The sequence below is a fragment of the Zingiber officinale genome, chromosome 8B (genome assembly GCF_018446385.1).
Source record: "Zingiber officinale cultivar Zhangliang chromosome 8B, Zo_v1.1, whole genome shotgun sequence".
NCBI classification, from domain to species: domain Eukaryota; kingdom Viridiplantae; phylum Streptophyta; class Magnoliopsida; order Zingiberales; family Zingiberaceae; genus Zingiber; species Zingiber officinale.
In genome coordinates this window covers 49,050,482-49,072,363 of record NC_056001.1, presented here as the reverse complement: position 1 = coordinate 49,072,363, position 21,882 = coordinate 49,050,482, and the positions used below count along the sequence as shown (strand labels likewise).

At 46.7% G+C, this 21,882-nt stretch overlaps 2 protein-coding genes across 2 annotated transcripts; both read left to right on the top strand.

The window, feature by feature from the left end:
• Window positions 1-538: 538 nt before the first annotated feature.
• Window positions 539-1,377, top strand: LOC122013787 (probable CCR4-associated factor 1 homolog 11). Its single transcript, XM_042570016.1, has 2 exons — window positions 539-700; window positions 793-1,377. The coding sequence occupies exons 1-2, from the start codon at window positions 539-541 to the stop codon at window positions 1,375-1,377; spliced, it is 747 nt and encodes a 248-aa protein (XP_042425950.1).
• Window positions 1,378-14,090: 12,713 nt separating this feature from the next.
• Window positions 14,091-14,972, top strand: LOC122013786 (probable CCR4-associated factor 1 homolog 11). The gene has a single exon (XM_042570015.1). It carries the CDS (start codon window positions 14,091-14,093, stop codon window positions 14,970-14,972), a length of 882 nt encoding a protein of 293 aa, XP_042425949.1.
• The last annotated feature ends 6,910 nt before the right edge of the window (window positions 14,973-21,882 follow it).

Here is a 21,882-nt window from a genome sequence, read left to right as displayed (position 1 = left end):
TAGCATTGCAGTTTAGAAATAAAATCATAAGTTTAGTTTAATAATTAAAGAGAATTAAAAAAAAAGTGTGATTCAGAGGCAACAACCCTTGTAATTAATTAATACTAAACCCCTACTTGGGCTCGCTAATTGCTACTGGATTTGGCGCCAGATTCATACTTGACTTCAAGGCAAATAATAACGAAATTACACGTACGTAAAATTTAATTAAAAAAAGAAAAGGAATGATTGGATGGCAACAACTTTAATTAATTAATTAATACTAAACCCCTAGTTGAGTTCGCAAATTGCTGCTGGATTTATCCTTGACTTAAAGTCCTGATTAATTCCATATATATCTCCTAATATTTCGCAGCAACTAATTCTGTTGAGTGTGTTTACGATTTTTCCGCTTTGATTTTGATTTGCTGCTGCTCTATTTAAACTCCTCCGATCCTTCCCTTCAGCTTCCACTCCAACTCGATCGATCGAAACCTAACATCTCCTCAATCTCCAGCGCTTCCAGTACTTTGGTATTTCTAATATCGTCAAACTCATCATGGCTGTCGCAGTTGTCAACAACGATATGCTAATTTCCTCTTCCGCCGCCAGCACCAGCAAAATCGAGGTTCGCTCCGTGTGGGCTCATAACCTCGACGAGGAGTTCGCCCTTATCCGCTCCGCCGTCCCGTTCCACCCCTTCGTCGCCCTTATCCGCTCCGTGTGGGCTCAAAAAATCCCTACTGCGCCCTCACCCTACCCAAACGCTACGAATTGATCCGAGCCAACGTCGAGGCCCTCCGCATCGTCCAGGTCGGTCTCACCCTCTCCGACGCCGCCGGCAACCTTCCATGTGCCATCTACAGCGACGGCACTTGTGTGCGTTACATGTGGGAATTTAATTTCCGCGACTTCGACATCAGCCGCGACCGTTACGCCCCTTCCTCCGTCGAGCTACTCAAGGCTAATGGCATCGACTCTTGCAGATTCGCCCAGCACTTGGCCACCTCCGGCTTGCTTTCCTTTGGCCATTTTTCTCCCGTCTCTTGGGTTACCTTCCAAGGCGCCTATGACTTCGCCTTCTTAGTCAAGATGCTGACATGTGACTGCAAATTACCAAAGACCGTTCGTGAGTTCTTGCACCTCGTTCACTTCCTTTTCGGCAAAAGGGTATTCGATGTGAAGCACCTTAGCAAGCATTGTCCTGGACTTTACGGAGGATTGGAGCGGGTGGCCTCTACCGTCCGAGTTGAGCGAGCAGTGGGCTCTCGACATCAGTCCGGCTCCGATAGCTTATTAACATGGCAGGTGTTCTACCAAATAGCTTCTCGTGTGAATCCACAACTCGTCCATTGTCCAGAACACATGGGAACACTCTATGACCTCCAACTGCAATAGTAATCTAGTGGTGGCTAGCTCTAGAGTTCATGGCTTATCACAGTTGATAATGATTCTGTCAGCATTAGCTTAACTTGTATACAAAATTAATTGTTCATTGTTTCATCGTATCTTTTTGTATTTAAGTACAGATTATATGTTATCGCATCATCAGATTTGCAAACAAATTGTCAATATTAACTCTTAATTTGGATAATGAGTACTTGTTATTTTACTTCGCCTTAAATCATCCCCTCGTGTGTTCTGGATCATACTATGTTCAAATGTTTTTTTTTCCTTTTATTGATAGTCATATATATCGTAGCCTCTAGTGGTTTAGAATTTATAGTAAGTATTTTAGTGATAGTGTTGGTGCTACAGAGGTGAGCGTTTGTTTTTTGTTTTATTGATCGTCATCGTAGTCTACAGGGAGTTTATAATTTATAATAACTATTTTAGTGAATACTGTTACATAGGTGAGCGGTGCTTTGCTCACTACTGGGATAAGGGAAGGATGACCGATGATAGGACATGGAAGGGGTGACACACTCATACATGGGAAAGAAGGCAACGCATGCAGGAGGATTCGAGCTCTCTGGTAGATCATAATTTTTTTTTCGGATTTAACCATGTGACTTTAAACCATTCAAATCAAAACTCTTTTAAAGATATACAATTAATTAATAGGTAAAATTCGTAATAACCTAATCTCATGCTTAAAAAAATATTATTTAAGATATATTCAATTCGGAGGCTCTGTGGATGTTTTTTCTTTTTGTTAGATTTTCTTTTCTTTCTATAAAGGTTATTTTCATCTTTATTTTTGAATTCAAATCATACCCTAATATCAATAAAATTCTTACACCCTAAAGGTATATTTATCTGTTAAATCAGATGATATCATATAATGACAATAGGAGAAGTAAATAATCGATATCAAACTCAGATCCAGTAAATTAAATATCTACGTAAAATGAAAGCATACTAATCTTTTAAATATCTATGTGTATGTATATATTAACATGTGAACATACTAATTTACATAAACTAACAATTATAATATTATTACAAAAACCTTATCGATTCCACGAAGGAAAGAAAATAATAAACAACAACAACATAACAAAAAATAAAACAACTTGAATAAAAATCCAAACTCGAGTAGAATCGATAGCCAAGACCTTTGAGCGATATGATACATCCTCTACCTACTAACCTAGAAATATAGGAAAAATAAGGGGTAGTGAGTACAATACCTCAGTGGGTATAAGAAGATAATGCATGCTACTATACATAAGAGGATCAAAGGATGCAATCTCAGGTAATAAATACTTACTATCAAAGTAAGAGTACCAACATAAAATCATCTTCTAATCAAACCATAAACAACAATATAACTCATCACTAACCTGCTCCAGCAGGTATAACCAATAAATTGCCTGCATAAAGCAATCACATAACAAGCACATAACAAACATATATCAAGTTTTAACAGCACGCAACTCATGCTATCACTATCTGATTTAGTGGGCAGTTAGGGCCACCGTCTGTGGACAAACTCATGATACTGTTGGTGCGGTTAGCACTAACGGTCTAACTCAAGTTTTGATGAATGACAAAACAGGTTAAGTTAGTTTCGTTGTTATCTAACACTCTGACCGAGTGTGCAGGAGAAACCCAGACAGGTCAATGGGCTAACCTGATGTCTGGCACGAAGCCCAGCTAGGTCGACGGGCTGACCGGATAGCTGGCATGAAGTTTAAACGGGTCGATGGGCTGACCGGACGTTTGGCACGAAGTCCAGCTAGGTCGACGAGCTGACCGGATAGTTGGCACGAAGCCTAGACGAGTCGAATGGCTGACCGGGCGTCTGGCAGGTTAGTGGAGGTAAGTCACTGGAGGGGAGTGACTGTGAGGACGCGTTTCTGGGAAAGGAACTTTAGGTGTCGATCTGGCTTAAACCCATTTCGGATATCTAAGTCGAGATCGTGACTAGATTCCGGTCTCGAGGAGACAAAATCTAGCTAATACTCTACTTATTGGTTTTAAACTGTGCTAACACGTTGTTTTGCAGGATATATATATCGTATGTTTGCCTCCGGACTAACGTTTTCTTGTAGGAAGGAAGTTGCTGGAAAACCAGGGTTCGTGCACCCGGGATGGATCCGGATGCTTGGAGGCAAATTTCTATCCTCAACATTGTCTCGCCACGTGGACCATCCTGGTTGGGTCTGCTACGTCATATTCAAGGCGCCCGAAGGGATCCGGGCGCCCCGAACTGTTGAATCGAAAAGAATTTAGATATCTCCACAATAACATGATATTGTCCACTTTGGGCCTAAGCCCTCATGGTTTTGCTATTGGGCTCTCCCCAAAAGGCCTCATGCCAATAGAGATATCTTTTCTCTTATAAACCCATGATCTTTCCCATGTGTTTCCAATATGGGACTATGTTTGCAACCTTGCAACCCCAACAATCCCGCCTCAAACAAAGGACCATAGACTTCCCACGTCCGATCCTCGACCCACCAGGTCTTCCTGCCCCTCGGTTCACCCGACCTACTAGGACTTCCTGCCTGGTGTCTGGTCCTCTTGATCCGAACATAGGAGCCCCCACTTTCTTTGTTCGAGGTCAATATTGTACTCACATGGCTCAATCAGACCATAGCTCTTGTGCACAGTCGGCGGTTAAACCTTCTGGTAGTTCGGGCTCTGATACCAATTGTAGGATCGAAAAGAATTTTAGATATCTCCACAATGATATGATATTGTCCACTTTGGGCCTAAGCCCTCATGGTTTTGCTCTTGGACTCTCCCCAAAAGGCCTCATGCCAATGGAGATATTTTTTCTCTTATAAACCCATGATTTTTCCCATGTGTTTCCAATATGGGACTATGTTTTCAACCTTGCAACCCCAACACAAACCTCCTATATAAGGAGGGTAAAGGCTGAAACTCAACACAACAACGAAAGATCTACTCCTCTGTGCTCCTGCGACGCTGCGAAAGCTCTCCGACAAAAGTGCTATTTCTGTTTCTGTTTTTTATTTATTGTCAGCTTTTTTTATGCTAATTAATTCCTGTACTTAATTTGTAATCAAACTTTTCGAATTATTAGTGATTGTCCATCGAAAGCACGCTTGCATGCGGGCCTTGGAGTAGGAGCCGCCAAAGGCTCCGAACCCAGTAAATCTTTGTGTTTGCTTTGGCTTAATTATTTTCCACTGTTTACTCTCGAATTTTTAATCGCTATTCACTCCCCTAGCGAAATTCATCGATCCAACAAGTGGTATCATAGCAGGTACCACTCTGATTTAGTACAATCACCAATCAGATAAGGGGGTGAAACCTTTTTCATTTTGTTTTCGGTTTTCAGTTTTTTTCTTAATTTTCCAAATTGGTACTATTACCTTTTTGAAATTTTTTTTTCCGTCGCTATTAATCTAACTTGGTGCAACATCAATTCAGTTTATCTTTTCTTCTCCCGCACTACTAATCCAAGACCATGTCTTGGGACTCTCTCTGTCTATTTTTTTCCTTGTGTGCAAGTTAATTATGTCTAAAATTGAAGGCTTCAACACATTACACCCTCCCCTATTCAACGAGGATGATTTTTCGTACTGGAAGAAGTTGTAACACCAGTAAATTTTCTCTATTCTAAAAGAGCAAAAAATAGAAATAGAAGAAAAGAAAAGAAATAAAAATATATTCATAAATGGCCCGAGCTAGGATTTGAACCCAATACCTTTTAGTTGAGATTGGTTTAAGTAGCTATTAGGTGGTGGTAAAACATCACATGAGCAATATGAAACAATTTATTATATGTAGATTATGTGTGAAGAGATGCTCCAACTTCCACTTAGTATAAAAGGCGATGTATGAGATCAAAACCTAATTTTGATCTCCTCTTCTCCTCTAGCCGAAACTTCTCCTCCCTCCTTTCAAGTTTCGGCTAAGAACCCTAGGGCTCCAAGCCTTAAGGCTTTCCAAGGGGAGAATCTAAGGAGAGGGTCTCTCCCAAGGAGGTAGTTCACGCGAGGAAGGGTGGCTTGGAGATTAAAGCGTGCAAAAGAGAGGATTGTCTTCCCTACATCTTATAGTAGTTAGATCTAGCGAAAAGATATAAGTATCTCTCACCTGTAGTATGAGTAGCTTCGGTAATACATGTTACGATATGTTTTAAGCGTGTTGCATGTTATGATATGCTTATTGCATGTTCAAAGAGATAGATGCTATGATATGTAAGATGCCCTCTAAAGTTTTGGGATCAAGAGCATGTTTAGATCATCTTGATTTGCTTCCCATTAAGTTTTGGGACTAAGAAGTATAATCAGGTGCCTAAAGTACTTCCCTATAAGTATGGAGGAAATTAAGCGCACATAAGGTGTTTGGCTAAATGTCAAGCAAGTGCAAGTACAAGAAATTAATAGTTAAAAGAAAGTATTTTACTTTAGAAAGACATGTACTGGACACAAGGTCCATGGGTGGGCTCCTAGATCGCCCCTAGGCTCCTAGACCGCCTAGTAGTACCTTGATAGGTTCGACAGTAGCTACCTCAGATCTTATTAATTTTTTTGATGAAAAGATAAATATATATCATCAAAATGCACCAACATACATAAGTGGTCCTGGTTCCCCTTATGTCATGTCTGACGAAGTGTCAGATCTGGAAGGGGAACCATGATCATGTACATGTGCTCACTCGCATACCATCTATCCATGTAACCTATGCAGATGCTAGATGTAAACGCGTCCTCAGTACAAGATACTGAGCTGAGGTATCATCCAGCACTGCCTGCTATCCCTATCCAGCTGCGCATGTGTCCACATCATCACTGCCCATGCTACGTCCTGTGTCTCCTGGCACCTGGTGCCCGTCACCTCCTCCATGTCTCTCAATCTCCCATGTGTCCGTATGTCTCCGAGGACTCCAAGCTATCTCAATCCATCTCCTCCTGTGTCATGGCCAAGACCCCATGAAGTCACTTTGAGCAAGTGACCAGCTATCAACGGATTTGACGCGCCTCTACCGCGAGCCGTTTGCTGCGGGCTAGATAGGTCTTTATGGTGGACCTATGCACCCTCTTGGGCTTTTTGGCAAAGCCCCAGCCATAAACGGATTTGATGTTGTCCTTACCGCGAGCCGTTTGCTGCGGACTAGATAGGCCTTTCTGGTGGGTCTATTCACCCTCTTGGGCTTTTTGGCAAAACCCCAGCCATAAACGGATTTGACATGTCTTTACCGCTAGCCGTTTGCTGCGGACTAGATAGATCTTTCTAAGGTGGATCTATGCACCTGTACATCACTCTCACCTCTACATGCTCTCCCATATACAGTCCTCATGCTCTACTACATGACTCCACCCAATGTGGTCGCTCCTCACATACAACACCCTCCTCCCAAAGGTAACCCACATGCAGTCCTCATGCTCTACTGCATGACTCCATCCGCTGTAGTGTCACCACACTGCTCACCTCCGCACACACTCAGACTGTCGTACCATCTGTAAGTTCCATCCATGGCATCCGTGTGCTCCTGCAAGTGTCCAGCATCCCTCAGCATCCTGCTCCAGTCGCCATCAATGTACCCCTCCAGTCAGCTGCTGGAGGGTGTCTCTATATCCAAGCAATCCATCTGTGGGTGTATCCGAAACGGAGGTATCCGTCACCATGGTGGTGTCGTGAAGTGCCGATGCCCGTTGTCCTCCATGTGTAGTCTCGGCCGCTACTAGCTCCTGATCAGATACCTTTTTTTTTTTTTGACCGAGGCGATACTTGGCGTGACGGGATGTCAGCTAGAGTAGCGCCCCAGTTCTATCTCTATAACAAGGTATATGCATGGCCGATAGACCTCAGTGACTAAGCCAAAATAGGTCAAACAGGTCCAAAAGGGTGGAGACCACTCCTCAAGAAGAAACTCTGATGCAAATGCAGCATGAGACAACCTACTCTCTGATGGGTCTGTCGGTATCCTATCTACATGTATAGTGACTATGTCCGCAAGATGCATGCCCTCGCCAAGTGTTCCTAGGAGCTACACTCAACTCGATACCAAAATGCATGCTCTCTCTAATCTAATCTACATGAATGCTATAATGCATGTGCATGTATGTATGCTCAATGATGCCCAAGTACCTGATCTGCTAGTACCCCAAGCGTCCTGAAGACATGTATCTGTATCTTCCTGAAGACCAGCTCGCCATCAAATCTCTTCCCCTCAAACATGATATGATTCCTTGCCATCCATATGTGATGTACCATCGCTGACATGGCAAGGTGGCGAGCTCTATCTAAAATGGAGGCCCCCTGGTACTGTCTCCTGAATGTCCTCAGCATGCACCGGTAGGTAGCCATCTCAGGGCGCATCTGTAATCAACCTCTGACTCGTCCCCACAGCTGCTGGACTGGCTTACATCTGAAAAACACGTGATCCATCGTCTCCTCATCATGCCGGCAAAAGGTGCAAAGTCTGTCCTCCAGGTAGTCCTGTCCAGCATGCACCGGTAGTCTCCCATGTGCCAGGAGCCACACCGTGAAGGCATAGCTTGGCTGGAGGTCTCGCTGCCATACTGTAGCTGCCCAGGGCTTCCTAGCTCTGGTGTCTCTGAAATGGTCATATGCTAGCCTGACACCACCCCCCCCCTCCTATGACTGAACCAAAAGGAGAGAGTCTGTCCCGCTGCCTCTGGGGTGCCTGCTGTGCTGAGAATGCTATCCCGAATCTGTACCAGCTGCTTGATCAATGGGGAATCTGTGTGCCTGCTCTGCCACTCCCATACCCCCACCTGCTGTAAGTATGTGTGATGTACCCAGTGAATCTATAGTGTGTCTTGCTTGTCCTGTATGCGCCATAGAACCTTTGCCAGAAGCGCCTGGTTCCATGCTCGTAAGTCCCTCAAGCCAAGACCACCTTCTCGCTTGGGCCTCACTAACTCTGACCATGCAATGGGGGGCCTCCTAGACGTCCACATGAAAGATCTGCAAATGTTGTAGATGCGGTCAATAACCCCCTGGGGTAGTGGTAAGACTGACATCCAGTAGCACTCCACCCCCTGTAGGACTGATGATATAAGCTGTGCTTTCCCGGCATAGGATAATGTGGCTTTCGGCCATGAGCCGATCCTACAGGTGAGTGAGTCCAGGAGTGTGCTATAATATGAAATCTTCAATTTCTGGGAGGCTATAGGAATTCCCAAGTATCTGAAGGGCATCATCCCTATCTGAAAGCCTGTGATGGTGAGCAACTGATCCTGTGTGTGTGGGGGGGGGTCTACCCCTGCCATGTAAATACTAGATTTAGCTAAGTTGGCAGTGAGTCCGTCCATCTGAGCAAACTGTGATAAGCTCTCAACTAGCTGTGTCACTGATGTGACATCCCCCCGCGAGAGTAGTAACAGGTCATCTGCGTACACCAAATGTGCTATCCTCAGAGGCTCACATTTGGGGTGAAAATGAAAATCTGACCTGATAGTGCGTCGTGCTAACGATCGGGATAAATTCTCCATGCACAGTCCAAACAAGTAAGGAGAAAGGGGATCCCCCTGTCTGAGTCCTCTACCACCACGGAAGAAACCATGCATGACGCCGTTAATCCCTACAGAGAAGGAGGTGGTAGTAATGCATTCTCTGATCCATGCGATATAAACGGCTGGGAACTGTAATGCTGCCAAGACATCCTGCAAGAAACCCCAGTGCACTGAGTCAAAAGCTTTCTGAAGATCCACTTTCAATGTACATCTTGGTGAGATTCGCTTTCTGGTATAATTCCTCAGGAGTTCTTGTGCCAAGTGGATATTATCTGTGATAGTACGACCTCTAACAAAGGCGGTCTGAGCAGGATGTAGGAGATGAGCTGAGACCTCTGCTAGTCTGCTAGCCAGGAGCTTGGAGATCACCTTGTAGAACACCGTACAGCAGGAGATGGGCCTGTAGTCTTGCACCTTGCTTGCATGAGCTGTTTTTGGTACTAAGGCAATCAGAGTGTGATTCCATGATTTTAGGAGTTGCCCAGTAGTGAAGAACTCTAGCACAGCGGAGGTAAAATCATCCTTTACTGTGTCTCATGACTGCTTAAAAAATTTGGAGCTGTATCCATCTGGGCCTGGTGCCTTAAGGTCTCCTATACTAAAAAGAGCACTCTTAATCTCCTCTGCAGTTGGAATCCTTGCCAATTGAGCCTGATGATCCACCGATAGTACTCTCTCAAACTGCATACACTCAACCTGAAATGTAGCTCGTGCTACCTGAGTCCCTAACTGCTCCTGATAGTATCTGACAAATGCCTGAGCAACTTCCTGAGGACTGGTGGTAGACATTCCATCTTCTTTTTCAATGGCCACTATTTCTCTCCTTTTGTTGTTCCTTTTGACTAAGGAGTGGAAAAAAGGGGTGTTTCTATCAACTTGCTTGAAATATGCATGCTTTGCCCTTTGTTGGTAGAAGAGGTACTCGGCCTGTGCTAGGAAGTCAGCAGCTTTACTGGCTTCTTTATATTCCTCATCCACGGATCCTCGAGTTAAAACTCTTTCCTGTACTTCTTCTAGGTGTATCTGTGCCCTCTTTGCTCTTTCTTGTATGTGTTGGTAGCTCTCTTTATTGAGTTGTCGTAGTGGCTTCTTAAGAAGTAAGAGCTTTTTCTTTAGTTTGAACTGGCATACACCTTCTCTAATCATTGAGTTTGCAAGTGTCCAATTCTCTTGTACTAGCCGGCTAAAATCATGATGTGTAGTCCACATGTTGTAGAATTTGAAAGGCTTGGCTTGTGGTCTCTGAGGCTCTAAGATGGAGACAATACAGGAAGCATGATCTGAGAAAATCCCTGGTGGCCTAAATTCTGCTACACTGCTCCTATCCTGCTCCAACCAAGTTTTGTTCACCATTGCTCGGTCTAACTTGCATACCACTCGCCCATTTGTCCATGTGAACTTACATCCAGTAGCGTGCAAGTCCTAGATCCCAGCCATGATCACAAACTCTAGGAAATCTGCTGTGGCATATGATGTGACATCCATTCCTCCACACTTATCGGAAGGGGATAATGGGGAGTTAAAGTCTCCCATAATGAGCCAGGGTAAATCCATGGTAGTAGCAATCTGGTGCAAACTCTCCCACATATGTCTCCTGCTAGGGATGGATAGTTGGCCATATACAAAGATCACTGCATAATAGGTCCCTACAACCTTGCACTAGATAATCGTGCGGATAAACTGCTCTTCCCATTGCTTAATCTCCAAACTGACACAATGTGGATTCCAGAATAAAAGCATCCGGCTTCTGTTGTTGATTCCCACTCTTTGTTCGGAGCTCCACTGCCTAAAACTATTTGATGTCATTTGTTGGTGCTTACTGTAGGATCGAAAAGAATTTAGATATCTCCACAATAGCATGATATTGTCCACTTTGGGCCTAGGCCCTCATGGCTTTGCTCTTGGGCTCTCCCCAAAAGGCCTCATACTAATGGAGATATCTTTTCTCTTATAAACCCATGATCTTTCCCATGTGTTTCCAATATGGGACTATGTTTGCAACCTTGCAACCCCAACAATCTCCCCCTCAAACAAAGGACCATAGGCTTCCCACGTCCGATCCTCGACCCACCAGGTCTTCCTGCCCCTCGGTCTACCTGACCTACTAGGACTTCCTTGCCTAGCCGCAACTAGGACTTCCTGCCCCTCGGTCCACCCGACCTATTAGGACTTTCCTTGCCTAGCCGCAACTAGGACTTCCTGCCTGGTGTCTGGTCCTCTTGATCCGAACATAGGAGCCCCCACTTTCTTTGTTCGAGGTCAATATTGTACTCACATGGTTCAATCAGACCATAGCTCTTGTGCACAGTCGGCGGTTAAACCTTCTGGCAGTCCGGGCTCTGATACCACTTGTAGGATCGAAAAGAATTTAGATATCTCCACAATAGCATGATATTGTCCACTTTGGGCCTAGGCCCTCATGGCTTTGCTCTTGGGCTCTCCCCAAAAGGCCTCATACCAATGGAGATATCTTTTCTCTTATAAACCCATGATCTTTCCCATGTGTTTCCAATATGGGACTATGTTTGCAACCTTGCAACCCCAACACTTACTAGGTGTTAAGTTTGACTCCATGATGCATAAGGCACCCAACTTGCTCTTCAGGAGGAGGTCCTTGACTTCCTTCTGTTTGAGGTCTGTATTTAGGCCTCTTATGTTCCACGATCCAATCTTCATATCGGATGAGGAGGCATGCGTCCCCTACTAGTGTTTTTGAATTTCTTTGCTTGTTTCCTCTTGTCTTCATGTCTCTTCTCAAATTCTGTATCCGAGCCTTCTCCTTTTTGATTTGCATCCATTTCCATTCATGGATCAACTCTAAGGTCTCCTGGGTCAATTTCCTGCTCACCAAGCCTCAAGTTTTGGTACCAATTGGTTGCTGCAAGTCCCACAATGATAGGTGTAGTTGGCTCTTCTTCCGGGGTTATACTTTGCTTATCTTGGAAGTTGGCCAGCTGCTGGTCATGATCTACAGTTTGGGAGGATATTACTTGCTTCCTCTTCCCTGTGGTGGATCTGGTTTGAATTCTTGTGCGCATCTCCCTCCCTTTTAGCCTCTTAGTCATACCCCTTTTTTCTTGGGTATTTGCTGTCCCTTTCTTGCTGAGGAGGAGCTTACTTTTGCCTGTGTTATGTGCCCCTGCTGGCCACTGAAAACTTGCTGTAAATTCATTGATCTCCTCTTCCCCCATTTCTGCAAGTTGTATTGAAACCATTCTGCAGATTTGTCACTGCATCACTGTATTTCCCAGCCGAGTACTTGCTTTGTGCTTGCATTTCCATGCTTCCTTCCCTCTTTTGTGTTCTAGCTCGTGTCTGAATTTTATATGAACTTCCCTCCCTAGCTACTGATCTTTCCCCATGTTTCAATTTCAATGTGCCAGTCTGAGTATCAGTTTCTGCTTTTGCTTGTGGTTGTTTGGCCTTTTGCCTTAGTTTGTATCTGAATGTGGTTTCCTTTGCCCCATATGTGTTCATTGGGGTGTGCCTGCCTGTTCCCTGTTCTTGTGCATCCACCTCTGGGTGTGACCCTGGTTCACTTTCTGAGTCTAAATTTGTTCCAATTGTGAAATGATCAGATTCCGAGTCTGTTTGCTGGTCATAAGTTGGCTCAGTTTCTGCTTCTGATCCTATTTCTGTGTCTGGTGGGTAATCTGTTTCTGGTCCAGAAAATGCTTCTGATTCCTCTTCTGTCCCAGTATCTGGCAGTGTTGTTTCTGAGCTTGTGGCTGTAATTGTTGCTGCAATTCCTAAGGATGGGGAAGCATTACAAAGTGGTACAATGCCGAGCCCAAGCAAGTGATTATTATTTTCACTAATTATGTAATATAAAGTTTTCAAACTTCATGAGTTGTCTTAGTGGAAGTTTCCTAAGTTGAGAATTTGAGTTATATTGTGTAGCTTTGATGAACTCTATAATATGCCTAGAATCCTGTGTTCCTTACACTACTAGCATGATTTTTAAGTTGATGGTTTGCATGATAAACTGGTTTAAAAATACTTGTCATGCACATATTTCTGAAGTATGGTTTTAGTGTGAGTTACTGTCAAGTGCATGTTTGTGTTTCCCTAAGCAGTTTTAAAAAACATGTTTACATTGTTACATTTTCCTCAAACAGTTTTAAAAAGCATGTCCTCTTTTAATGTATCATTTTGTGAGTAGATGGTACTTACTAAGCATCCGCTTATAGATTTGCATTTCCTTATACTGCAGATAAAGGAAAAGGAAAGCTTGAGTAGGAGGAGGCAGCAGGAGCAATGTGTGTGTGTGTGTGTGTGTGTGTGTGTGTGTGACGGGACAATGGAAGGAGATTAGAGAATTTGTTATTGTGGGGACAAGCTAGAACTTGAGTATTTTCTTCTTTCCACTTTACATAACATACTGTCACTAATTATTTAGGATGAATTTATTGGTTTAGCAGAATTTAGAGTGGCAAGGATAAGTGGAAAAAGGGGAGAACAAGCTCTTTGGTATGGCAGAGTATGACCCTTCGTACGGCCCGTGGCACGGTCGTGTAGGTTCACACGGCCTCCCACTATCTGCTTTCGGCCAAGATGATACGACCGTATGGGATCACATGGGCGTGCGCCTCTTCCCCTCAGCAAAGGTATGATTTATCCAATTAATCCATTTCTAAACTCAATAGGTTTTAGTTTAAAAATTAACTTTGAGTTTAACGTATGATTTATCCAATTAATCCACGGATCTGACAATCATTTATCGGATTTGATTTCCAGTTTATTTTTTTTGCATATACTTTAAATTTATTAGAAATGAGTGTAAACATTTGTTTTTAAAAAATTTTTCAAACCAAAACAAATGAGTGGAAATTTCACAAAAGGCAAATAATAACGAAATTACACGTACGTGAAATTTAATTAAAGAAAGAAAAGGAATGATTGGATGGCAACAACTTTAATTAATTAATTAATACTAAACCCCTAGTTGAGTTCGCTAATTGCTGCTGATTTATCCTTGACTTAAAGTCCTGATTAATTCCTTATATATCTCCTAATATTTCGCAGCAACTAATTCTGTTGAGTGTGTTTGCGATTTTCCCGCTTTGATTTTGATTTGCTGCTGCTCTATTTAAACTCCTCCGATCCTTCCCTTCAGCTTCCACTCCAACTCGATCGATCGAAACCTAACATCTCCTCAATCTCCAGCGCTTCCAGTACTTTGGTATTTCTAATATCGTCAAACTCATCATGGCTGTCGCAGTTGTCAACAACGATATGCTAAGTTCCTCTTCCGCCGCTAGCACCAGCAGAATCGAGGTTCGCTCCGTGTGGGCTCATAACCTCGACGAGGAGTTCGCCCTTATCCGCTCCGCCGTCCCGTTCCACCCCTTCGTCGCATTGGACACAGAGTATCCTGGCGTCGTCGTCGCTTCCAAAAATCCCTACTGCACCCTCACCCTCCCCCAGCGCTACGAATTGATCCGCGCCAACGTCGAGGCCCTCCGCATCGTCCAGGTCGGTCTCACCCTCTCCGACGCCGCCGGCAACCTCCCATGTGCCATCTACAGCGACGGCACTTGTGTGAATTATGTGTGGGAATTTAATTTCCGCGACTTCGACATCAGCCACGACCGTTACGCCCCTTCCTCCGTCGAGCTGCTCAAGGCTAATGGCATCGACTTCCAAAAGAATCAAATATGGGGCATCGACTCTTGCAGATTCGCCCAGCACTTGGCCACCTCAGGCTTGCTTTCCTTTGGCCATTTTTCTCCCATCTCCTGGGTTACCTTCCAAGGCGCCTATGACTTCGCCTTCCTAGTCAAGATGCTGACATGCGACTGCAAATTACCAAAGACCGTTCGTGAGTTTTTGCACCTCGTTCACTTCTTTTTCGGCAAAAGGGTGTTCGATGTGAAGCACCTTAGCAAACATTGTCCTGGGCTTTACGGAGGATTGGAGCGGGTGGCCTCTACCGTCCGAGTTGAGCGAGCAGTGGGCTCTCGACATCAATCCGGCTCCGATAGCTTATTAACATGGCAGGTGTTCTACCAAATCGCTTCTCGTGTGAATCCACAACTCATCGATCGTCCAGAACACATGGGAACTCTCTTTGACCTCCAACTGCAATAGTATATATAGTAATTAATCCAACTAGTGGTGACTTTTGGGTTCTACAATAGAGTTTATGATTTATCACAGTTGATAGTGGTTCAGCATTAGATTAATTTGTCCACAAGATTAATTGTCCATTGCTTTATCGTATCTTTTTGTAAAGTACAAATTACATGTTGTCGCATCGTATCTTTTTGTAAAGTACAAATTACATGTTGTCGCATCGTCATATATGCAAACAAATTGTCAATATTAATTCTTAATTTGGATCATGAGTAGTACTTGTTGTTTTGCTTTGCCTTAGATATAATCATCCCCTCGTGTAGTCTTCTGGATCATACTCTGTTCAAATTATGAACGATACTCATACACATGCTACACTGTATGATTGATCTTTTGGAAGGCTTGTAATGTGCATAGTATAAATAAGCTTGTAAAGCTTATAATCATCCCCTAGGCTTGTTCAGATTTAACCACATGACGTTAACCACGTGTGTATAAATAACTTACAATTCACTTAATATAAATACATCATTACATCATGTATACATGCAAATGCATAAGGGTGACTGACATGCAACCTGATACGGTTAGTGATGCAGGGGCCCAAGAGGAAAGGATTAGAAAAGTTCAGGCTATGTGGCGGTCAAAAGTTACGAGGAGGTGGCGGTCAATAGTCATGGTGACTTGGCGTTCAAAAAGGGCAGGCTGACAGGGCAGTCAGGGCTCAGCATAGGCGGAAGCGGGTTGGGGTCGGCAGAGCTGAGCGGAGTCAGCCCGAGCTACGGATCTGCGGTGGAGGGCCAGGAAGTACAAAGTGCAGGACGCAAGTCGAGGTCGGCAGAGCTGAGCAGAGGCCAAGAACTGGAGGTATAGGCCAATGAGTCAGGGTCGGCAGAGCTGGGCGGAGTCAGCCCGAGCTACATATCTGCGGTGGAGGGCCAGGAAGTACAAAGTGCAGGACGCAAGTCGAGGTCGGCAGAGCTGAGCAGAGGCCAAGAACTGGAGGTATAGGCCAACGAGTCAGGGTCGGCAGAGCTGAGTAGAGTCAGCCCGAGCTACTGACCTGCGGTGAAGGGCCAGGAAGTACAAAGTGTAGGACGCAAGTCGAGGTCGGCAGAGCTAAGCAGAGGCCAAGAACTGGAAGTATAAGCCAACGGGCCGGGAGCGGCAGAGCTGATCAGAAGCAGCCCGAGCTACATACCTGCGGTTGAGGGCCAGAAAGTACAAAGCGCAGGATGCAGGGTGAAGATCAGCGTAGCTAGGTCTAGACAGTTAGGGCTGCAGGTTTGCGAGTTGGAGGCCTGGAAGGGCGAACCACTGGTGCAGGCTGGTGCGCAGACACAATGAATCGGAGGAGCTAAGTGATAAGGGAGCGGAGAATCTCAACGGCCCGTCAGGGGTAATCATTACATACCAACAATGCGGGTGAAGGCGAAGGTTCCTGAAACGAAAAGATGCCCTCATAGCCAGTAGTAGCCTGCCAGCTGTCCCTCATTACAGGACAAAACCCAAGTGCGAAGGCGGAGGTTCCTAACAGAAAGATGCTCTCACAACAAATAGCAACGCGACAGGTGTCCTGGACTAGCGGACAAAGCCGGGCGTCTAACGTTTTCTGACAGGAGGGCAGGTTCTGGCAGGAAGACGCATAAAAGGGGAGAAATCCCTCGTACGCAGGTAGGCGCACACACTCTCTCGTCACTTTTTTCCACAACTGTTTTTTCCTTCTGTTCTTTCTGGGGAAAAAGGACCTGACTTGAGCGTCGGAGGGCCTGATCCGGGGACTTTTTCCCTGGGTTTCGGTCTCTAACGTGAAGGGGGGATCGTCTGAGTGTGCGCAGGGTCCTGCAGCCGCATCAGCCACCCGTGGGGAGCCTGCACCGCCCGCGACTTTCCGTCAACGCCCAGTCCACCGCGACCGGCCTTCGTCCGACTCAGCCTCCGGACGGGATCAAATTTGGCGCCGTCTATGGGAACACAAGAACCTGTTCCGGAGCGTGAAGATGGAGGACTCCGGTCGAAGCTCTAGCCGGAGGATCAACGTGACTATGACTGCGGGGGAATACGAGCTTTTCAAGGAGGTTAGGAAGCAAGCCGCCTCCGAAAGACAAGGCACAGTTTCACGATCCCGCCTAGCCCCTGAGGCGTCCAAAGAACTAGCTCCCGCTTCCGACAGGAGCTCAAAGAGGAAGCAGCCGGAAGAACTTCTACGTGCCTCATTCCGAGAGCCTCGCCGCGATTATCATCGGGCCGGACCTCGCGGGCGTAGTCCAAAGAAGGAGGAGCCGCCAGCCTCAGTTGCGGAAAGCTCTCTGCACCCGCCTCGGGATTCAGGAAAGGGGAAGGCCGTGATCCTGGCTGAAGAGCTGCCCGAAGATCCTGACGATAAGGTACCTTTCTCTGTCCAGATCTTGAAAGAAAGCCTGCCGCGAGGTTACCGAGCCCCAAACATTGGAGAATATGATGGGAGCAAGGACCCAGAAGAGCACTTGAGAAAGTTCAAGAACGCGGCTATCTTGTATCAATATAGCGATGCCGTCAAATGTCGAGTCTTCCTGCACACTCTGTCTGGATCGGCGCAAAAGTGGTTCGATGGATTGCCCCCAGAATCCATCAGCCGCTTCAGGGACTTCAAAACGGCCTTCCTGCGCCGTTTCGCCAGTAGTCGTAAGTACCAGAAAACCGACCACTGTCTTTTTGCTCTCAAGCAGGAGTCAACAGAGCCCCTGCGAAGCTACATCAATCGATTCAGTCAAGTGGCCAACGACGTCCCCTCTGCCACCTCTGAGATACTGATGAGCGCCTTCTCCCACGGATTGCGAGAAGGGGAATTCTTCAGGGATCTCATCAAACCCGCCGAGTTTTGACGATATGGTAGAAAAAGCTTGCTACATCAAAGTGGAAGAAGCGCAGCCGCCAAGTGAAAGCGAGAAGACGGTGGCACCAGCAACCGACCGAAAGAAGAGCACCACACCACCCTTCCAACAAGATTCAACCTGTGCCCCCCCGCTGGGGAGCCGCATCAGCCCGCGAGTCGCCGCCATACAAGCCCCCGGCCCGGACCAAGGGGAGCACCATATTGCACATATCATCGGTCCAGATGCACGATCTCAAGAATCGCCCACGCCCGGATTCCAGTAGCGGTGAGCAAGGCTTGCCTCCCGGGCGCCTCAAATACAGAATGGAGGAAGAACAGTCGCACTTGACGTGTTTCTGCAGTCCTACCGACCTAGCCGCCCATCCGCCAAGCCGCCCCTGAAGACCAAGAGAAGCCGAGAACTGATAATCGGGCAACGTGGTGCGAGAGATCGGTATGATCTCGAGGGCCCATTGACGGGACTCAGTGCCGGCTCGTAAAGCACATAGCCGGCGACTATATGTGGGGGCCGTAGGATGCAGCTACGAGCAGGCATCTGGTCCTGTCCTCAGCTTCGGGCCCCAAGAGTTGGAGGGTTTAGAGCTGCCCCACGATGACGCCCTCATAATCAGGGCCGTTATTGCTAATAGCCGAGTGGCTCGGGTCTTTGTGGATACCGGGAGCTCGGTCAACATTTTATTCAGGGCTGCGTTTGAGGAGATGCAGATCGACGCCACTGAGCTCCAGCCTGTAACCACTTCCTTGTACGAATTCACAGGTAATGAAGTCAAACCCATGGGTCAGATCAAGCTGGCCATTTCCATGGGCACTGAGCCATTGGTGCGCACGCGGAGGAGCACTTTCATTGTGGTGGATTCGCCTTCCTCCTACAACGTCATCCTGGGAAGGCCAGCCCTGCATGAGTTCCGGGCTGCCGTTTCCACCTTTCACCAGAAGATCAAGTTCCTGGTCGGCGAGCAGGTCGGGGAGGTCAAAGGGGAGCAGAAAGTGTCTCGTAGCTGCTACATAGACATGGTCCGAGTAGAGGTGCGCAAAAGCCGGAGGACGCAAGACGGGGGAGTACACGCTATCCAAGAGGAACCGCTACATATTACTGAAGAACCGATCTCTTGGGAGGAGGTCCAGCTACACCCCGACATATCAGAGAGCATCACTTGCATCGCCAGTGACTTACCTCCGGAGCTTAGAGCGGAGCTGATACAATGTCTGAGCCGCAACCGAGACGTCTTTGCTTGGTCGCCAGAGGAGTTGCCCGGGGTCAGACCAGAAGTAGCCGAACACAAATTGCATATTATACCCGACGTTAAGCCAGTCAAGCAGAAGAAGAGAAACTTCCCTGCCGAGCAGAATAAAATTATCCGAGCTGAAGTAGAGCAGCTCCTGAAGGCTGGACACGTCCGGGAGGTGCAATTCCCGTCTTGGCTCTCTAACGTCGTGTTGGTAAAGAAGCCAAACAACAAGTGGAGGGTGTGCATAGACTTTCGCGACCTCAATAAAGCCACTCCCAAAGACTGTTATCCTCTCCCGCGTATCGATCAGGTGGTGGACTCAACGACTGGTTGTGAAAGGATATGCATGATGGACGCTTATCAGGGATATCATCAAATACCCTTAGCCCGGGAAGACCAGGAGAAGGTCAGCTTCATAACGGCTGACGGTACTTTCTGCTATACCGTCATGCCATTCGGACTCAGGAACGTCGGAGCTACCTACCAAAGGATGATGGACAAAGTCTTTCGGGCTCAGATCGGGCAGAACGTAGAGGTTTATGTTGATGACATCCTGATCAAGTCCCCCCTGGCGTCCAATCTGATAAAAGATGTAGAAGAAACCTGCGAGACTTTGAGGCAATATGGGGTGAAGCTGAATCCCTTGAAATGTCTGTTCGGGGCCAAAGGAGGGAAGTTTCTGGGCTATCTGGTGACCGAACGAGGGATAGAGGCCAACCCTGAGAAGGTGCAAGCGCTTCGGAACATGCAGAGCCCTCAGAATCTGAAGGAGACGCAGAAGCTGGTCGGCAGGATAACAGCCCTGTCCCGATTTATCTCCAGATCTGCAGATAGAGCGGCGCCCTTCTTCAAAGTGCTCAGAAAAGCGGCCAAGTTTCAGTGGACGGAAGAATGCACACAGGCCTTTGAAGAGCTGAAGCAATACCTGGAGTCTTTGCCATCACTGTTTAAGCCTGTTGTGGGAGAGCCCCTTTGGGTCTATTTGTCAGCCACCCCCGAGGCCGTGGGGGCCGTGCTAGTTAAGGAGCAGGATAATGTACAACGGCCGGTGTATTTTTTCAGTCATTTATTGAAGGGGGTCGAGTCTCGGTATACGGCCCTGGAAAAGTTGGTCTATGGACTTGTTCTCATGGCTCGGCGTCTCCGACCGTATTTCTTAGCGCACCCCATTACCGTCTTGACGAACAGTACAATGGGCCGAGCTCTCACCAAGGTGGAAGTGGCGGGTCGACTTATCAAGTGGGCAACTGAGCTAGGGGAATATGACATACAATATCAGCCTCGAACCGCAATCAAGGCACAGGCTCTGGCAGATTTCCTGACAGAAGTATACCCAGTGGACTCAGAAGAGGTCTGGAAAATTTACGTGGACGGGTCGGCTACCCATCGGGGGAGTGGCGTAGGGGCACTGCTCATATCCCCACAGGGAGATATCATGCAGTTGGTCGTGCGGTTAAATTTCAGAACCACCAACAATGAGGCAGAATATGAAGCTCTACTAACAGGCCTGCAAGCGGCTCGGCATGTGGGGGCGAGCCGAGTCATCATATATTCCGATTCCCAGCTGGTAACGCAGCAGGAAACCGGGCAATTTGGGGTGAATAGCGAGAGGATGCAAGTTTATAAAGAAGCTTATGAAAAGATGAAGGGAGAATTCAAGGAGGTCACAGTCACGAAGATTCCTAGAGCTGAAAACGAAAGAGCGGATGAGTTAGCTAAAATGGCTAGTTCCCTGAGTACGTGGACGCTCGACCGATCTATAGCGCAGACCTTCCTGGTAGCCCAGATAGATTTACAGAATAACGCGGGAGAAGTAATTGATTGGAGGGCGCCCATAATGAGCTTTCTTCAGCAAGGAGCCATACCCACCAGCCCTGAGGAAGCGCGTATGATCAGGAGGCAAGCCCACTCTTATGCAATGATTGGGGATCAGCTATACAAAAAGTCTTTCTCCAGACCTCTACTCAAGTGCCTGAATATGGAGGAAGCGGACCAGGCCTTGCGAGAGATACATTCGGGGTGCTGTGTAATCACGCTGGGGGAAGAACGCTGGCTCGGAAGGTATTGCTGGCTGGTTATTTCTGGCCTACCTTGCAGAAGGACGCACAGAGGTTGGTGAATACTTGTCTATCATGCCAGAAGTACCAGAACCTGATGCACAGACCTACAGAGCTGCTGAGAACTTCTACAGTATCCTGCCCTTTCGACCAATGGGGTATGGATATCGTGGGGCCTTTCCCGATGGCTACCGGGCAGAGGCGCTTCTTGTTGGTAGCAGTAGACTACTTCTCTAAGTGGGTAGAAGCAGAAGCTTTAGCCAGAATCACTGAAGATGCGGTGATCCAGTTCCTATGGAAAAATATCTTTTGCAGATTCGACTTACCCCATAAGTTAGTGTCGGATAATGGCCGACAATTTCAGGGACACAGGATACAGAATTGGTGCAAGGGGTTCGGCATAACTCAGGCCTTCACCTCAGTGGCTCATCCTCAAAGTAATGGTCAGACCGAGGTGGTCAATCGGGAGATAGTACGCGGGCTTAAAGTCAAGCTGGATCACATGGGAGGCAGCTGGGTAGATGAGCTCCCGGGCATTTTGTGGGCCTACCGTACGACGCCCCGAGAGAGCACAGGTCTGACACCATTCCATCTGGTCTACGGTAATGAAGCGGTGGTTCCTCTGGAAGTCGGGATACCGTCTGTGAGAAGGATGATGTACGACGAAGAGAACACCGAGCGACGGCTGGCTGAACTGGATTTCATCAGCGAAATTCGTGAGCAAACAGCTGCCAGGTTGGAAGCCTACAGACAGAGGATGAGAC